The sequence below is a fragment of the Biomphalaria glabrata genome, chromosome 3 (genome assembly GCF_947242115.1).
Source record: "Biomphalaria glabrata chromosome 3, xgBioGlab47.1, whole genome shotgun sequence".
In the NCBI taxonomy this organism is placed as follows: domain Eukaryota; kingdom Metazoa; phylum Mollusca; class Gastropoda; family Planorbidae; genus Biomphalaria; species Biomphalaria glabrata.
This window is the reverse complement of record NC_074713.1, coordinates 4,210,296-4,227,408: the sequence shown is the minus strand read 5'-3', so window position 1 is coordinate 4,227,408 and position 17,113 is coordinate 4,210,296. Positions and strand designations below refer to the sequence as shown.

Here is a 17,113-nt window from a genome sequence, read left to right as displayed (position 1 = left end):
ATATTTGCATATGTCTATGAAAAGGAAGAAATGTTACATTCAGCAAATCTATGTATTCCTTTCACTTAAATTTTATCTGGTCTTTTAGTAGCACAAATACACCTTTAGTTGTTTCTCCAAATGTTAAATCTAGTTTATATCCCCTTTTTTTTTGCACATTTTGAAACTGACAAAGTTTTTTCCCTTACATATTTACTGCTTTGTGTGTTTGTTTTTGTTTTGTGTTTCCAATGTTCTTTCAGAATGGACATTACATGCTTGCCCAAACATTAAGAAGGATGGCCTCAGGCAGGGTTCAAACCCAGGGATATTGAGATGACAGACCAGAGTACATACCAGCAATCCCAAAACAAAATACTGAGCGCAAAGAAAATCAGTGCAGTTCACAGTAATTGTTCCCCCCTAAACTCATCTCACTCAGGCTTCTAGTTTCTAGTTTCTCTCACACGTTGCCCACCCCACTAGAACTAATGTTTTTGACAAAAAAGTTATTAAGGTCATAGGATTTAAAAAGACATGGGTAAAAACAAAATCTACAAGTGCAGACAAAACACAAGATATAGGGAATAAAAAAACAAGAAAAGAAAAAACATCAATAAAAATTTTTAATTTGTATTTGTTAGTATGAGGTTCATTTTTCTAAGTAACTTCTATACTACTTTGAGATTTGTCAATTCTTGCGGAGAAATAACATTCTGGAGCCTTCTATCACTCCATGCTTTAGCAAATGGGAAAACAAACTCTGATTTGGTGATAGGCAAATGGCTAGGGATCACTTCCAAGCATTCCTTGACTTACTCTGAATAGATTTTCTGTGTTTCCATTGCCTTACGGAATTCTTTGTGGGATATCCACCCATCTTTATTAGTGTCAAACTCCTACAAACACAGAAACTAGCTTATTACAATATTGAACATCTACAACATTGCGACACACCCACAGACACAGACTTTTACTGCTGACTTTGTATTGATACTGAGATTTACACAAATTGTTTCAATTTCAAACTAATTGGTGCATGCAATACACAGTGTAGAAACTGTTTCAGGTTGAACATTATTTTTTTAAGTTTGACACTGAAATTACAGTCATAGTTTTACAATATTTCATTTTCCTATGTAGCCTTGATTTGTTAGCAAATTACAATTTATACTATTGAAAATGTTAATGTGATATTTTTATTTATTTTACTCAATATATAATCTTTAATTTGCTAATAATTCTACAACTAAATATTTGTAACTCTTTGCAGGCCCATAATTATTAATTTTATGATTGTGAACAAATACAACCTTTAATCATTGTCATTTCTTAACCAACTCTTTGTTTCATTTTCTACTTATATTTATTCAATGCATCCTAACTCTTTCTCTCCTAACTGATGATACCAACATTGATTCCACCAGAGTGTGGTAAATAATTACGAAGAGAAAGAGTTAATAAATACATGTAGTTGTAATATTTAGCTTGGTTAATAAAAACAATGACTGTCTGGTTTGCAAGCAGACTATATGTTGAAAACACTCTTGTTGTCAATTATTTTTTTGTGTCTCAAATGCTAAGAAACAATTTTCATAACATAAGATACGAGTCTACATTATATCTGGGAGAAGTATAGATAGAAATAAATCTATTAATTGATATTTGAATGTGTAAATGTATATTCTATGCAACATGAGTGTATATGTTTCTTATTTAGAAGTATTGACAGAAATAAATCTATTAATTGATATTTGAATAAATGTATATTCTATGCAACATGAGTGTATATGTTTCTTAGACGTATTGACAAAAATAAATCCATTGATATTTAAATAAAGTTACATCCTGTGCAGCATGAGTGCAAATGTTTCTTATTAAACATCAATGATAATAGCCAAAAAAATGGTGCATACAAAAACCATAGAAAAGCCACCAGTGAAAATGCTCGTGACACAGAAGAAACAAGGAGATAGAACAACAACGGTTACCAACCGTGAAAAAACCTTTTGAGCATGCATTGCTTTTCTGAACTCCTTTGCGGACAAAACGCCATCTTTGTTGATATCAAATTCCTAAAATGTGGTTTAGAGAATTGTTTAAATAGTATCAACTCTAAAACAACTTTTAGTATGAAGAGTCAACGTAGCCTCAGGCTCATAAAGTTTCTAATACATCTTTGTAGCAAGAAGATCAACTGTTATGATATACTATTTGACCAAGTACTTTGAAATAACAAACTGAGAAACATGAAAACAACTACCATTATATCATTTCATATATTTAATGGAACAATTTTTACTTTAAAAATATAAACCAGAATATTCTGTATATATCCTATTTCCTGTATACCATTGTCAGTCATCTTTCTATGACATGACTCAACCACCACCAGCATTTTCTATTTTACAATTTGAGTGAAGTAAATATTAGATTCTACATACTTGGTTTAAAATTTTTTTTTAATGAAAAATATGCTTAAGAAATAGACATTATTATATTCAAATCAATGGACTATTTTAAAAAAGAATACAGAAGTTTGAGTATCACTTCTAAAACAAATGCAAGTCAAAGTCTATTTACCAAGAATGCTTCTGATGTGGTTAAGTCTTTCATCTTGAGGAAAATATCAAAGAACTTCAGGATCATCTATGATTTTCAATAAAAGAAAAAAAGAAAAGATAATGAAAATGTTCAATTTTTAAAACTCCATTGAGAATAAAAAAAAAGTCATAGCTTTGTGTGACACTTAAGTACCTCAACATTAGTGGAGGATTCCACCAGAGTGTCCACCATCTGCTTGCCAATGGGTCCATTCATAACATTACCTAGAGAAAAACAAATTAAACAAATAAGATTAACAAAAACATATAATCCATTCTGTTCTACAAAATAAAATTAACAGAAATATGTTTATGGTTGGAATTTTTTTTTAAATTTCTATGTAATCAACAAAAAATAGAATTGAGCTAAAAAAAACATGTACAAATAAAAAAGAATTTATCAAATTAAATGCAATAAAAGTGATATTATTACAGTTAAAGTGAAATTAAAAACCTATATTTACCTTCTAGCATAGACAGTAGCATAATCATCATTTCTTTCTGTAGCTTCATGAATTCTCTCAACAGTTCCAACTGGTCAGGATCCTAAATAAAATATATAGTTTTTTTTTTAGAAACCAATCAATCAGATAAAGACAAGTAAAGTTTTCTCTTGCAGTGGCCAAAGGTCAATGAAAAAAAACTGTAAAAATTGTTTTAGCGATAAGTTACATGGTCACCTTTGAGAGCTTGTCTTGCATGTGTGCAAAGATGTAGAGAAATCCTCCAACAGCATCCCACAACCTACTGTGAGCAAGGGCCAACTGGTTCTGAGAACAAGGTCCCTGGAAGCAACAAAAACACAGAAATAGCTCACAGCTGTTTAAAATAATCTTGTAAATTTAATCTATTTTGTTACTCTGTGAGGTAAGTCTAAACTTTACCTTGTGTCGAATAATGACTCTTTGAAATCAAACTATCATATGCTTTAGAATAGGAAAGAAAAGTTGTTAATGAAGCCATTTGTTAAAAGCTCTAGAAACTAATGTGTTAGTTACTTGTATATATTCTGTAAGAGAATTAAAGACTTGTGCTGCCACCATGATGGCTCTACTAAAGTTGTCTTTTCCTGCGGCATCAATGATATCTTTGCCTGAATAGTGCCAATAGAAATCCATGATGGATTCCTGAAAATAAAAGTTAAATGTCTTGACTATTTCTAATTTACAGAATTGCATAGATTTTTTTATCTGGTCTGTGCCAAAGTCTTGAAGGTCTTTAAGAAAGTAGGAAAGGAATCACTTTTAGCCCTCAACTCAACACAACATTCAAAACTGCTACAAACTGTAATACATTTTCAAACAACATAGAAGAATGGCTCCAAACCACAACTGAAGTTCCCACTAGCATGTTTACTTCCCACTACCCTGTTAAATCTCTTGTAACAAATGATGAAACAACATGCTAAAAGCTATAAATGTCAAGACATCAAAGAATGGAGTCGTTTCCCACTAGTCAGAGGATTGGAGGGGAGGAAGTAACTAGCTGGTCTGAAGGTCATTGGGGTCAAACACATTGAAAAGAACAAGGACATATTGCTTCTAGCTCTTTTTTTTTTTTTATTAATGAATAGCTTCATGAAAAGTCAGAAAATAGGAACCACTTCATCTTAACCAAATGTACACAAAATCATGCACTGATTTAACTAGTTGTCTAGTTTTGATTAAAGTTAACATTTTTACATTGAAAACTTTGATTCCCCCCCTAAAAAAAAATGGCATTGTTTATCTAACTTTCATCTGTTTTGTTTCATTTATAGGATGAAAATACATTCAAACATTCATTGAAATGAATTTTTTTTCTTCTGTTTGAAAAAATTCAATAAATTTTGTGAATAGTAAAAAGTGCCTGAGCTTGCTGATAGTGAAAGATACCTAATATATCCTGAAGCTATAACAGGTGTCAATGTGGTGTTAATGTAGTAACAGACCTGAAGACGCAGCAAGTAGTCCACAGTGCAGATAATAATGTTGACTGTTGTTGTGTTGCCGGCCTGAGTTCTCAAGTAGTTTTGAAACTCTGTTAGGAACAACAAAATGTTTGACATATTTGATTGAGAGACAAATGTTTGACATATTTGATTGAGAGACAAATGTTCACATTTTTGACATTTAAAATATCATTCTGTTAAACTAGTTTCTGTCTTCAAAGTGATTGGAATCTGTTTCATTACTTTCTCAATGAGTAACAATTCTTACCAAGATTATGACCTTCACAAAGAAGTTGCAAAAATCTAAAAATCTTGCATGTCTCTTCTGCATCAGCCAAGTTCCCAGCACCAGATTCTGTGCTCATACCCAGTCCTCGGGCTTTATTTGTGCGTTCAAATGCATCCAAGTCTAGAACACTAGCAACAACATTTAGAGAGGAGTTAGTATTGACTGACACTCACTAATGTGGATGCCTTTTTTTAAACAATTAAGTTTAGTGTTATAAATACTTTAAATATGTCACAATAACAGATTAAATGAATATTCTAAGTGTCACAGATGAATGTTGGTATGTGTGTATAATCTATTTCTACAGATATATGCCCACAATAACAGATTAAATGAATATTCTAAGTGTCACAGATGAATGTTGGTATGTTTGTATAATCTATTTTTACAGATATATGCCCGTTGGAACGCGAATGACCGGAAGTGTGTTAGTTTGTAGAGAAAGACCAGAGACCTGTGTTTTGATTGAGTTGTTAAGTGTCTTAAGTAAGGTAGTTGCTATTGAAATATAGAAATAATAGAAAGCTGCAAAACTAAGGATTCATAAAGTTACTTTCTAAATAACAAAGATTCAATGAATATAACCCAAATAAAGTATTTACATTTATGATCCAAATGTAGAATTTTAAGAACGATTAAAAATGCATGAAATGTAGGTAGAAGGATCCGAAATAGATGTCAGTTGAGGTAAAGAGTCTTATCAAATAGCAGTCAGTATTGACAGTATGCATTAATTTTTGACGTAGATATTGATTACTAGAATAAGACTTGCATGAGTTATTTTAAACACATATATACACTTAATTATTTAAGTTAAATCAAGTTGTGAGATCAGTCTTCCCATTTGAAAATAGAATTTAGAAAAAAATTGGGTGTCTGTCCCTTTGCTTGATAGTCCTACATAATTTATGACAATAATCATGGCACATAGCAACACAAACTGACAGAGGTTGATCTACAAAGTCAACAAAGTAAATTCAAATTAGTCAGATTATGTCTTGAAGACTAGTAGAAGGTTTTAAGCCATTATAATCTGGCAGATCCTAAATTTAAGGTTTCCTGCCTTAATTTAATTGTATAACTAATGTAATGTGGCTAAATCAAAAAAAAACTGCTAACAAGCTACCTGCACTGCTGCATCAGGCCAGATAAAGAAGTAAAAAATCCTACATCTTTTTTGTCTTTAAGGGACTGCAGTAGTCTCTGTAAAAAAGAAATTTCTATAAATCAAATAAGAACATAAAACTAAAATGTTATTTAACCTTGGTTAGGCCAATAATAGAATATGCATCCTCTGTTTGGGACCCCTCAACTCAAGAAAACATTAAGAAACTGGAACATACACAAAATAGAGCAGTGAGATTCATAACAAACAAATATTCACATTTGACTAGAGTAACACCTTTAGTAAAATCACTAAATTTAGAAAGCCTTCAGGACAGAAGACTTAAAAGTAAAGTAGCAATTATATATAAAACACTGAACCATAATCTCCAAATACATAAACAAAATTTAATAAAATACTCAGAAAGACACAAAGATAAAGGCACATTCGTAGGACGTAATCATCTTCTTTTTTGAAGTAACGTCTGTATTATATAAGAAGACAAAATGAAATATAAACAACATTGAAAGAGATGAGTAGATTAGTGAAGTGCAACTGAAACAACCGCCCCGAAATGTACTGCCAATATATTTCGTTCTATGTAATACATTTTATAGGACTAAGTCTTTATTAATTGACAGAAAAAAGTTGTCACAAGAAGAGAAAGTACATAATTGGTTTTGGTCCCTTACATCTGAATGTTTTTTCTGCTTCAAAATTCATGTCTCTTAAAACTCATCTACAGATTTATAAAAAAAAAAACTTGTTTCCAAATGAAACAAATCAGCATTTTTAATTGAAAACTGTTTTTCCTACCTTCTGAACAGCTGTGTTACCTCCCCTTAGTAGAGATATTCCAAGCTCTATTGTCTTGGTCACCATTTCACCTGGTTCCCCTAAAGAAAAATGGAAAAATAAAAGTAGATTTACTGTATCTACTGTATCATATACATTGCTATTACAGTAAAAGGTTCTTCCATAAAAAAAAAGTACAAAGACATTCTATTTAGTTGGATCCTATTCATAAGAATAAGACACTTTTAGTATATAAGTTATAATTTTAATTCCCTATACCAGTGTTTCCCAAGCTGTGTTCTGCAGAACCCTAGTGTTCCGCAAGGCCTGAATAGGTGTTCCACGAACTACTGGAATAATTAGCTTGTAGACCACCACATGAATTAATCTTTCTAAACAATAAGCAAAGTGGTTCCACTAAATACTCAGAATGTGTGAATTGTTCGTGAAGGAAAAAGTTTGGGAAACACTGTTCTATGAAATTCATCCCTATGGTATAGCTCTTCAATATTTATAGCTACTCTGAAATAGAAGAAAATTGAATTAGATGTTTCAAATCCAAACTGTCCACAACTATGCTGATTTGGATTAGAATTATTTTAACACAGTACAGAGTTTATTGCAAAGACAAGTAAATATAAATGAAAATGAATATATTATGATTTAAGGTCCACTAACCTCTACTGGCACTAATATACTGGAGTACCATTTCTGCTGCCCCTCTATCTGAAAGTCTGGACTGTTCAAATAGCAGTTGTTGTTTCTCCATTTCTTGTTCCTGATAAAAATTGGCATATATTGTTTCAAGATAAAGCTTAATCACAGAAAACAAAAAAAAATGAGATGGGCTTTGACTATTTTATGGACAGGAAAAAATGTTAACTCTTTGTCTCCTAATTGATGATACATTGTTGATTTGACCTCATTCAATGAAATTAATGTTTGATTTTATAAACTTTACTTTGTCTTATGTAAAAAGAGCCTGCATTCCACGTTAATTATAGACCAAATAAAACATTTTCTGACAACAAACGAAAAAGTTATTGAAGCTTAATGGTAACAGGGTAGTGAAATAGTAATGAGCCAAATGAAGAATTCCGTCAGAATGTGGAAAAATATTTATGGAGATAAAGAGTTAACCAAATGGAAAGAGTGTATAATCCAGTTACTATAAGAAGTTTAATGGAAGGAAGGGTTGCAAGTAGGTGAAAGACTGTCTGTTAGGTAAATAAACAGATGAGTGGCAAGTAGGTGTCTTATGAGATCTGGAACTGAGAGACACAGTAAGGAAACTTTCAAGAGAACATATTGAAATGTTGAAAGTCATTCTGGATGAGGCAGGGGAAGTTTTAGCAACCAAAAGCAATTTAAAGGAAGTTATTAATATTAGAACTAGGATATTTCAAAGTTTTCCTATTTTGTTTTAGATTAATCTACAGAAATGCACATTTTTAAAATTTGTTTAAACCTTTAGTTTCCAAAAGTAAGAATTTTACAAAGAATCATGATCCAAAATATATTGAATAAAAATATGTGAAGAAGCGCTGGGCAGAAACAACTTAGCAACTAATGTAGTCATAAGAGACTTTAAAATTTATTTGCTTCTTAAATAGTATTTTGAACAACATAGAATTAAAACTGTCTAATATGATTGAAGTCAGTGCAGGCCTACCATGAGATAGAGGGTTGGTAAAGTTTTTTTTGATTAACTAAATGTCATTATTATTTATTGACTAGTTGAACTTTTAATGCACTATGTCTATAAAATAAAACTAGTGCACTGTTTATTATCTTTGGAACAGATTTCTAAAATATTCAAAGTTCAATTAGCTACTACATTGTTTTCTGAAATATGCCAATAAAACAAACAAAACACTCCGTGCACCTCATTTAGGTCATGCACAAATTGTAAGACAAATTTCCGTACGGATAATAAAGATTATTATTATTATTATTATTACTTTACAAAAATAGGAATGAGGAAAAGGTTAAAGTCATATGAATTGAAATCTTAAATAAAATGTAAAAAAATTGTAACAAAAACTGCCAGATCCAATTTTTTAAAAAGGTAATGAATTGGTTAATTGGTTAATAAAATACTCTGAAAGACACAAAGATAAAGGCACATTCCTCGTCCCATATGCTAGGACAAATTTGTACAAATACTCCTTCTTCCCTAGTGCTATTAGAGCATGGAATGGGTTGCCTGAGCTAGCCAGGAAAACCAGTGACTTGGCAGAATTTAAGTCATTGGTTAATATGCATGACTAAATGCATGACGCGTAGGACGTAATCATCTTCTTTTTTGAAGTAACGTCTGTATTATATAAGATAAGATAGTGTCAGGTGTTTAAAATGAATAACTTTGCTGCGCTTGTTCTTTTTTAAGATGGCAGAATTGTATTGTATTTGAGTATAAATATCTTTTTTTTTTTATTTTAACTCTAAAAAAACTATTTGACATGGATTTAACAAGTCTCCTCCATCTCGGTCTATCAATGTCCTTTAGAAGGCTTCATCCTTTCAAGTTGACATTTTTTTCAACACTTTGTCTCTTAAAATCATTGCGCTATTTTTTGGTCTAAAACTCTTTATTTTCTAACAATGTTTTTTTTAAAAACTATTGTGCAGACAAAACAGAGGAGATGACCCACTGTGCATGCATGATTTACAGTTTCATGGTCAGACAAAACAAACAGGCAAGTTCAAGTAGAAATAGGAACTAGATGACATTCACACCACTTGTAAAACAGGAAAATGTCACTGACAAGAATATGTCAGAACCTAGGATCTGATCATGCTGAATCTAACCTTAATAATAAACTACATTACAAATGATCACAAAATTGTTTTAAAAAAAATAAAAATTAATAGAGTTGAGCCTCAATATCTTTTCCCCCTAGTAATTGTAACTTTTTTGGTTTGATTTTTAGCATAAATTCATCATTTATTCAATGGATTCCTTATTTAAGATTTTACAGTGTATCAATTCATTAGGGGACACAGTGTTTGAAGACAGAAAAATGTGAAGAAACAGAACACAACTAAAAGTATTGGATAGGCTCTCAAAAAAAGAGTAAATAAATAAAAGCACACAGCAACGCGGTGAACCATCTAGAATAGCTAGAAAGCCATTGTGAAACCAAAACAGGCCTTGCCAGGATTGTTGTATGGAAGGTGACAATCCTTTAAAAAAAAGCCTATACACTTTTTAAAATTCTCTTTTAAAAATTAACTGTGCCATAGGTTAACTTTGAAATGTACAGACATACAAAGCCTTTAATTACTGCATCACAAGTAAATGTTTTCTTAACAATAAGAAATTCAAAGTAACTGAACAGTATTTGTGATAAAAGAATACATTTTGACTAAAAGGTTGGAGATTTTATAGAGTAAATTCAGTTTAGCAACATACTGATCAACATTTATTTTAAAAATTGCTACATCAAAAACAATTTCAATATTTATCTTGTATATTTGTTGTTAAACAAATATTGTATATATGTAAATCAAATTGTGACTAAGGTTAGTCTTTTTACATATTTGCATGAAGCAGCCCTCTGCAACTGCCTCAAGTCTACTAACAGATTTCACTAACTACAATGGTTTAAATTTATTTTATACAAAGACTGAATTGAAAGATTCACAAGGATACTCTAAACACACTGTGCTATAAACCATTGCTAATCTTGTGGCTCTGAGACATTGTTGTGCAACAATACTTCCTCAGGGAAAACAGGATTTCAAATGCTTTTATTAGAACATGTATCAGGTAAACTAAATATCTAGTTTGTCTACACTTATGTAAGTTTTGATTAGCTTTAAGTCTGCAGGCTACTAAAGTAGCTATAATGTCAACTAAAAGGAAAGGAAATGTCATGGAAAGTTGACAAATTATTTTACTGCTGTTCATATTGAAAACTTAAGATATGGACCACAGCAAAAAAAAAAAAAGGACAATGTTAACAACACTCCTCTTCATAACTATAGTACTTGATGCAGACTATGGATTACTAGAACTAAACACTCACACAAATTTATATCTAATTCAAGTCAATCTAGGGACATACAGACTGCTATAAATTGTATATTTCTAGCACAATCACACATGTACACATTATTGTGTGTAGACAACTGTGAGTTGTAAGTAAGCTGTACTATCACATGACTGCAGTACCTTCATAAACTCCACTTTAATCTTTCCATGCAGCCAGTAAAATATATAATAAATACAAATCAGACAAAACACAAACCTCTTCTTCCTAATCAAAACCATTATGAAAAAGTATTATTATTATCAAATCCATTCATTTAAAAGGAAACTTGAAACATGCTTTTAGATGACAATAATGTAGAGAGATGAAATGTTAGTGAAGAAAAGAAATCTAGCACAAGTGCGGCAACAAAATATACAGAGTGAAAATAGTTTCCTTATTTAAAATATGTCAGACCAATAGTTTTATTAGTACTATACATATCAAGAGAACAGACTTGATTTTAAAAAGATGAGTTTGAAGCTTCTAACCTCAAATGAAGGACCTGGACCTTCTTCATTTTCATCATCATCATCATCTTCATCTTCACCGCTACAGCTCTGGTAGATACAAATGTTTTGTTAAAATGAATTTTAATTAGATACATTCAATATTGAGGACACAAGAGTTGTTCCATAAATCTACAATGCAACAGCAGGTAAAACCATTTTTCCTAAATATTGTACAAGACTGTTGTACAAGTTAAGGAATTTTCATAGCTGCCTAGATCTACAGATTCAGTTAGTTTGATGTGACAAAGATAGGAGAGCATGGTAAAATAACATCCTAAAAAACTTTTGAGCACGGAAAGAAGTCTAGAAAAAGGTTTTGGTAATATAATTTTATTTTTACTTAAAAAAAAAAATTTTGATTAAGTAAACAAACCATGAATATTATGAAGATAAATTAAGAAAATATTCCAGTAATGACCAATATATTGTATTCCAGGGAGAGATTCGTACCTGACTCATAATCTGAGCATATGACATGTACAGAGGGTCATCAGGTATGCTGCGTTGTTGTTCTTTAGTAGCTCCTCGGCTCAATGTTGTAATCAGTTGATTTAGTGAATCTGGTTTCTTCTCTTCTTCTTCTTCTTTCTTTTCTCCTTCTTCTTCTTTGTGAGATTGCTGAAACAAAGAGTTAATGTAGATATAACAAAGAGTTAATGGAGATATGTTCAGTAATGTTAAGGATGAAATTACATAACAAAGTAGCTGAAGTATTGCTAAAATGGATCAAGTTTTTCTTCAAGTGGATTGTTTGTGTAGCCCTTTTGCTCTGATAGTAAGTTAAGTTGATTAAAAAAAGATAGAGGCACATTTCTTATTCCATACACTTGAACAAAGTCATACAAGTGCTCCTTCTTCCCAAGTGCCATTTGAAATTGGAATGAGTAGCTTGAATCAAGGAAAACCAATGACTTAGCAAAGGTTAAAGTCATTGATTAACATGCATGACTAGATTGAGACATGAAATGTGTTGGACATAATTATCTTCTTTTTTGAAGTAACGTCTGTAATATATAAGATAAGAAGATAAGATCAGAGACATTTAAAACTCACTGTAATAAATGACAAATATGAAAGGTAGGCGTTTGTAAAGACCATAAATATATTAGTGTGGTATGCATTCCGGACTGTCATCTCGATTGTCCTGGGTTGGTGATCTATACCATCCCCTTCCATGCTGCATAAGGTAGGGCTAGGATTAGATAATCTTTGAATCCTTTCAAAACATCAAAAACTAAAAAGGTTATTGTGTGGCAATTTAGGATAGTAAGGGGCTCTTATTCTAGTCTACAAACGCCAAGTAAGAAATAAAACAAAAAAGACATCCTAGCTGCCAACATAAATTTAATCAACAAAATGTAGACCAAATATAGTTTACTAAGACTAAGACTGCTTTATTGATCCTTACGGAAATTTGTTGTGATTACAAGGACTCATTTCTCATATGAAGACAACACAACAGAAAAATACACATAAATACAACAGACAACATAAAGAGTTCATTCAGTGACTACATTTGACTTGTTTTATTTACACCAGAATTTGAAAAGTTTGAAAGTTCAAACTAGCTGAAGTTCAATAAATGAGTTTTATATTAATGAAAAAAAAGTATACTATCTGTCATACTATCTTTTAAAAGCAAACAGTACTGGGTTTAGTAAGATCCGAAGAATACAGCAAGTGTATTAGTCTGATGATATACCAGACTGAAAAATCATACTTATGTAACTGATGAATAGTATCCATGCCATTGCTAAGAGGAAGGTGTTCTCAAGGGAGTTAATTCAATAGATGTAACAATACCTTCAAGAGCATCTTCAAGGAATGCAGAATAAACACTCTTAACTGGGAAAAACTAGTTCAGGATTTATCCTCATGTCATGGAAACATCAGTGTTGGATTACAAGGTAAAGAAGAAAGATGATAGCCAAGAGATAGACAAAAACAAAATTTAATAAAATACTCAGAAAGACGCAAAGATAAAGGCACATTCCTCATCACATATGCTAGGACAAATTTGTACAAATGCTCTTTCTTCCCTAGCGCTATTAGAGCATGGAATGGGTTGCCTGAGCTAGCCAGGAAAACCAGTGACTTGGCAGAATTTAAGTCATTGGTTAATATGCATGACTGAATGCATGACGCGTAGGACGTAATCATTTTCTTTTTTGAATTAACATCTGTATTATACAAGATAAGAAGATAAGACTAGCCTAAAAACTTAGAGCAAAACAGACCATTCTGCAATAAGCACAACTTAATCATAACTTGAAAGTAATTGGCTTTTAAAGGCAAAGGTGAGACTTCACAGCCATCTACTAGTTCACAGACATTGTGATTTTTCTTAGACTAAAATATTATATTGAAAAATAATCTAACAAATAGATATATTTATTAAAAAGAAGTTTGAAAAAAAACTTACGGTGAGATCCACTATTAGAGCATTCATATCTCTTTCTTCAGTCTCTAGCCAGAGTTGTCTGTAGGCTTTAAGGAATAAGTTCATAGCGCGGTGTCTGTCAGAAGATATTAGTAAAAAATAAATGTGACACAGCTTTAAGAAAAAGGGGATGATATCTAAACTAAAAAATAAAGAAAACATTTTGAAACTAGTATGCCATAAAAATGTTTGCTTACTACCTTTTTACAAAATTAATATGAAATTAATGTGTTGTAATATTTAGAATAATTGTTTGTAGAGGAAACAGTTTAAAAACCAATTTATATGTTACAAGTCAAAGGATCAATCCTAACAATTGAAGCAAGCAGGCTTATTTAAATATTTTGCTAATTTCAGCTACACAAACTGATTGTAAGACATTTTCTGATAAACTAAACTAATAATAATATAATAATAAAGTTCCCCTGTCAGACCTTGTGATCTATGGGGCAGATGATTTAAAGGGCATCTGTTTCTGTGGCCCACTGTTAATGAGGATGTCATATGGCCAGCATAATGACCAACTACCTTAACTTTTCCCCAACTATTGTCAGGTACCCATTAGAGCTGGATGGACTCAGGGGCAGCTTAAAAATCCAAGCCTTCACCAGGATTCAAACCCGGGATCCCTTAGTTCAGGAGGCAAGTGCATTACCACTCAACCACAGCACCTCCCAAACTAATCTACACTGAATGTATTTTACCTTGGTGTGTTGTGAAGAGGAATCATTCTGAAGCAAGCCATGACAGCCCTCTTTCTTTGAGAGGAGATGACTTTTTTCCAAGCGCCTTTATTATATGCATCTGGATGTTCCACCTAAACCCAAATTTACATTAGATATTAGTTCCCCATTTTGAAATATAGTTAGTAGCATTCCATTTAATGCATTATAGAATAAACTAACTTTTACAATGGTTCAAAGAGCTTATTAGTTTTTCTAATTGGAACAAAAATTACAACAATAAATAAAAGGGAGAATACAAGTTTGCTAAAGTAATAACAACAACAGCAACTAAGAAAAATAACATCAGTACAATAGAAGTTCTTAAGATGCATGGAAAGAATATTAAGAAAAATACTACGAAAAAAATAAAGTTTTAGCCTTTTCCTTATTGGTATTTGGTTGAAGTAGTTGTAAATATTTATTTATGTAGCGAGAAATCACATGATGCGTATGGGGCACACAACAGGAAGAACGTAAGACAACATTGCAAGACGGGCTCTAGACTGGAACTCACAGGGGAAGAGAAAGGCAGATAGACCAAAGTGAACATGAAGGAGATCAGAAGACCAAGAAGCAAAGACGGCAGGATGGACATGGACCCAACTGTGGGGAGTTGCCCAGAACAGAGTCCGATAATGAAGTACTGTTGTGGCTCTATGCTCCACTGGGAGTCAAAAGGATTAAGTCAATGAAGTCAAATAAGCCAACTCCAACACAATTTTTTTCTTTGGTCTTCAAATTCTATATTTTTGTCTCTTTCATCCTTACATTGAAATGGCCACAACCCCCTAAAGGACTAAGAATAATGTGTTTGTGTATAGCCATTCCAAATTTCATTTGAAATAAATTGTATGGATAAAAAAAACTACATTACCATATGAAGGCCATGCATGACTTTAGCCATACTTATGATTCTCTCAATGACTTTCTTCTGTGTAAGTTGTAGAGTGCTGGAGAGTTTTGTGTCACCTATTTTTCTGTACAAGACTTTCTGCCATTGTGTCTTTTCATCAATAGGCTGCAATAAAATGTAATGTAGCATTAATATAATAACATAATTAACATTAACATAATTATTAACATAATGTTTATTTTATAAATTATAGACTTTCCTAAAAAAAAAATGTATATGCATGACATGCTATTTAATACTTAAACTTTAACTAACTAGTTTAAACAATTTTTTTTAATTTGAAAAAGTAGACACAAGTAGCATTTTAAAAATGTATTTCAAAATCTGAAAAGGTATATTTAACTTAAACAATTGTAGAATTTTTGCCAACTTCAGTTGGTCAGGGAGAATAACCAGCATAAAACCAACCAAATTTTCTTTCCTATAATCTACTATTTATGTTGGCTGAACTTAGGATGGTTTTGAAAATCAGACTTAGTACTCAAATATTCTAAATTATGGACAACCATGCTATAGTATTTAGTACTCAAGTATTTTAAAATATGGCCCACCATGCTCTAGCATTTATTCCTAGAAATAAAAAAAAATTATGTCTAAATCATTTCAACAAGCTAGATTTAATTTTAAAGCAATAACAAGAATGAAAAAACTACTTCCTATATAGCCAATTAAATTAAATCTTCTAAATAGAAAAAAAAAACTTATAAATTTTATATTGTGTCTTCAAACTACAAGATGGTAGATGTATGAAAGTACTCACCCCCTCTTCAGCACTGAGGTTATTCAAAAGGTAGTCCTCTATGTCTCCATCTCCGTCCTTCTGAAACATTGAACAATAAGAAACCTGCTTCTGTACCCAACACAATGCTCAAAATGCAACAACTTTGCACCATGGAGTAGAATTAGTAAACTACGAGGTGTTACTGAGCTTAGTAATGTCACAGTTACTACTAAAACTAGTTGACATCAAAAAAGAGAAAAACATTTGCTTCCCATTTTTAGTAAGTGAGAAAAAGAAAATGGATATTGCTTGCTTTACATTGTAAATAATTCATAGTGATTCGTGGACTGATTAGAAAAACAATCAATGAAACATTCTTAGAAATATTTCATGGCTAGAAAAAAAATGATTGAAAAGTACAAGTAGATAAACTGGTACATAAGAATGGGATAAGAAATAATCACCTTTATTTCCCTCAAGAAATGTCAAGTACTAAAAGCACTAAATGAACTCAAACATTTCTTTACAAACTAATGTGAAAATGTCCCCATTTATCAGAATTTGAGATCAAGAAATTCAACGAGCCAGCCAAGAGCTTTGCATGCCTTCAAAAGATCTCCAAATGTATAGGCACTAGCCATTCCTTTGACCACATTAATGCACAGGGCAACATCATTCTGACCATAACTAATGCCCAGACTTTCATCACATTTCTATGAGATGATTCATAGTCATTTTACGACTGAAAAAGGCATGAATACGTACAAAAACACAATACAATATATCAATAGACATGTTTCTCAATACATGTATTAACTACTTAGAGCTGCACACCATAACATTATTTAAACTAAGAAAAGTCTAGGCATTAAAGGTGTTAAAATTGTTAGATCCTATTTCTATTAGCTTATACAGAAATAATAAAAAAGCATATAGGTAATTAATTAATAAAATAAAGTTTTAGAACCAAGATGTTAGATTCTACAGTGATTTCAAACAGTGACAGGTTCAAACCAATGAGACTAGCTGAAAGAGAGACTAGTCAAGCAAATGTTAATTGTAAAGTG

General features: G+C 31.6%; 1 protein-coding gene across 17 annotated transcripts in view; it reads right to left on the bottom strand.

Annotated features, from left to right (window-relative positions):
• LOC106054240 (ryanodine receptor 2-like) overlaps nucleotides 1-17,113 on the bottom strand; it is a 112,425-nt gene that overhangs the window by 19,927 nt on the left and 75,385 nt on the right. For 13 of the 17 annotated variants that reach the window (XM_056022954.1, XM_056022961.1, XM_056022963.1 and 10 more), the window contains 17 exons: nucleotides 16,086-16,145; nucleotides 15,287-15,430; nucleotides 14,392-14,504; nucleotides 13,670-13,763; nucleotides 11,698-11,865; nucleotides 11,227-11,295; nucleotides 7,380-7,479; nucleotides 6,723-6,802; nucleotides 5,928-6,004; nucleotides 4,781-4,929; nucleotides 4,513-4,601; nucleotides 3,581-3,709; nucleotides 3,263-3,367; nucleotides 3,047-3,128; nucleotides 2,737-2,807; nucleotides 2,563-2,628; nucleotides 799-878 (listed from right to left, as the gene is read on the bottom strand). In XM_056022954.1, the coding sequence (XP_055878929.1) occupies nucleotides 799-878; nucleotides 2,563-2,628; nucleotides 2,737-2,807; nucleotides 3,047-3,128; nucleotides 3,263-3,367; nucleotides 3,581-3,709; nucleotides 4,513-4,601; nucleotides 4,781-4,929; nucleotides 5,928-6,004; nucleotides 6,723-6,802; nucleotides 7,380-7,479; nucleotides 11,227-11,295; nucleotides 11,698-11,865; nucleotides 13,670-13,763; nucleotides 14,392-14,504; nucleotides 15,287-15,430; nucleotides 16,086-16,145 (1,676 nt within the window). Of the gene's footprint in view, nucleotides 1-798; nucleotides 879-1,974; nucleotides 2,055-2,562; nucleotides 2,629-2,736; nucleotides 2,808-3,046; nucleotides 3,129-3,262; nucleotides 3,368-3,580; nucleotides 3,710-4,512; nucleotides 4,602-4,780; nucleotides 4,930-5,927; nucleotides 6,005-6,722; nucleotides 6,803-7,379; nucleotides 7,480-11,226; nucleotides 11,296-11,697; nucleotides 11,866-13,669; nucleotides 13,764-14,391; nucleotides 14,505-15,286; nucleotides 15,431-16,085; nucleotides 16,146-17,113 lie in introns of all 17 variants that reach the window. The other 4 variants (XM_056022955.1, XM_056022960.1, XM_056022958.1 and 1 more) reach the window with 3 other exon arrangements.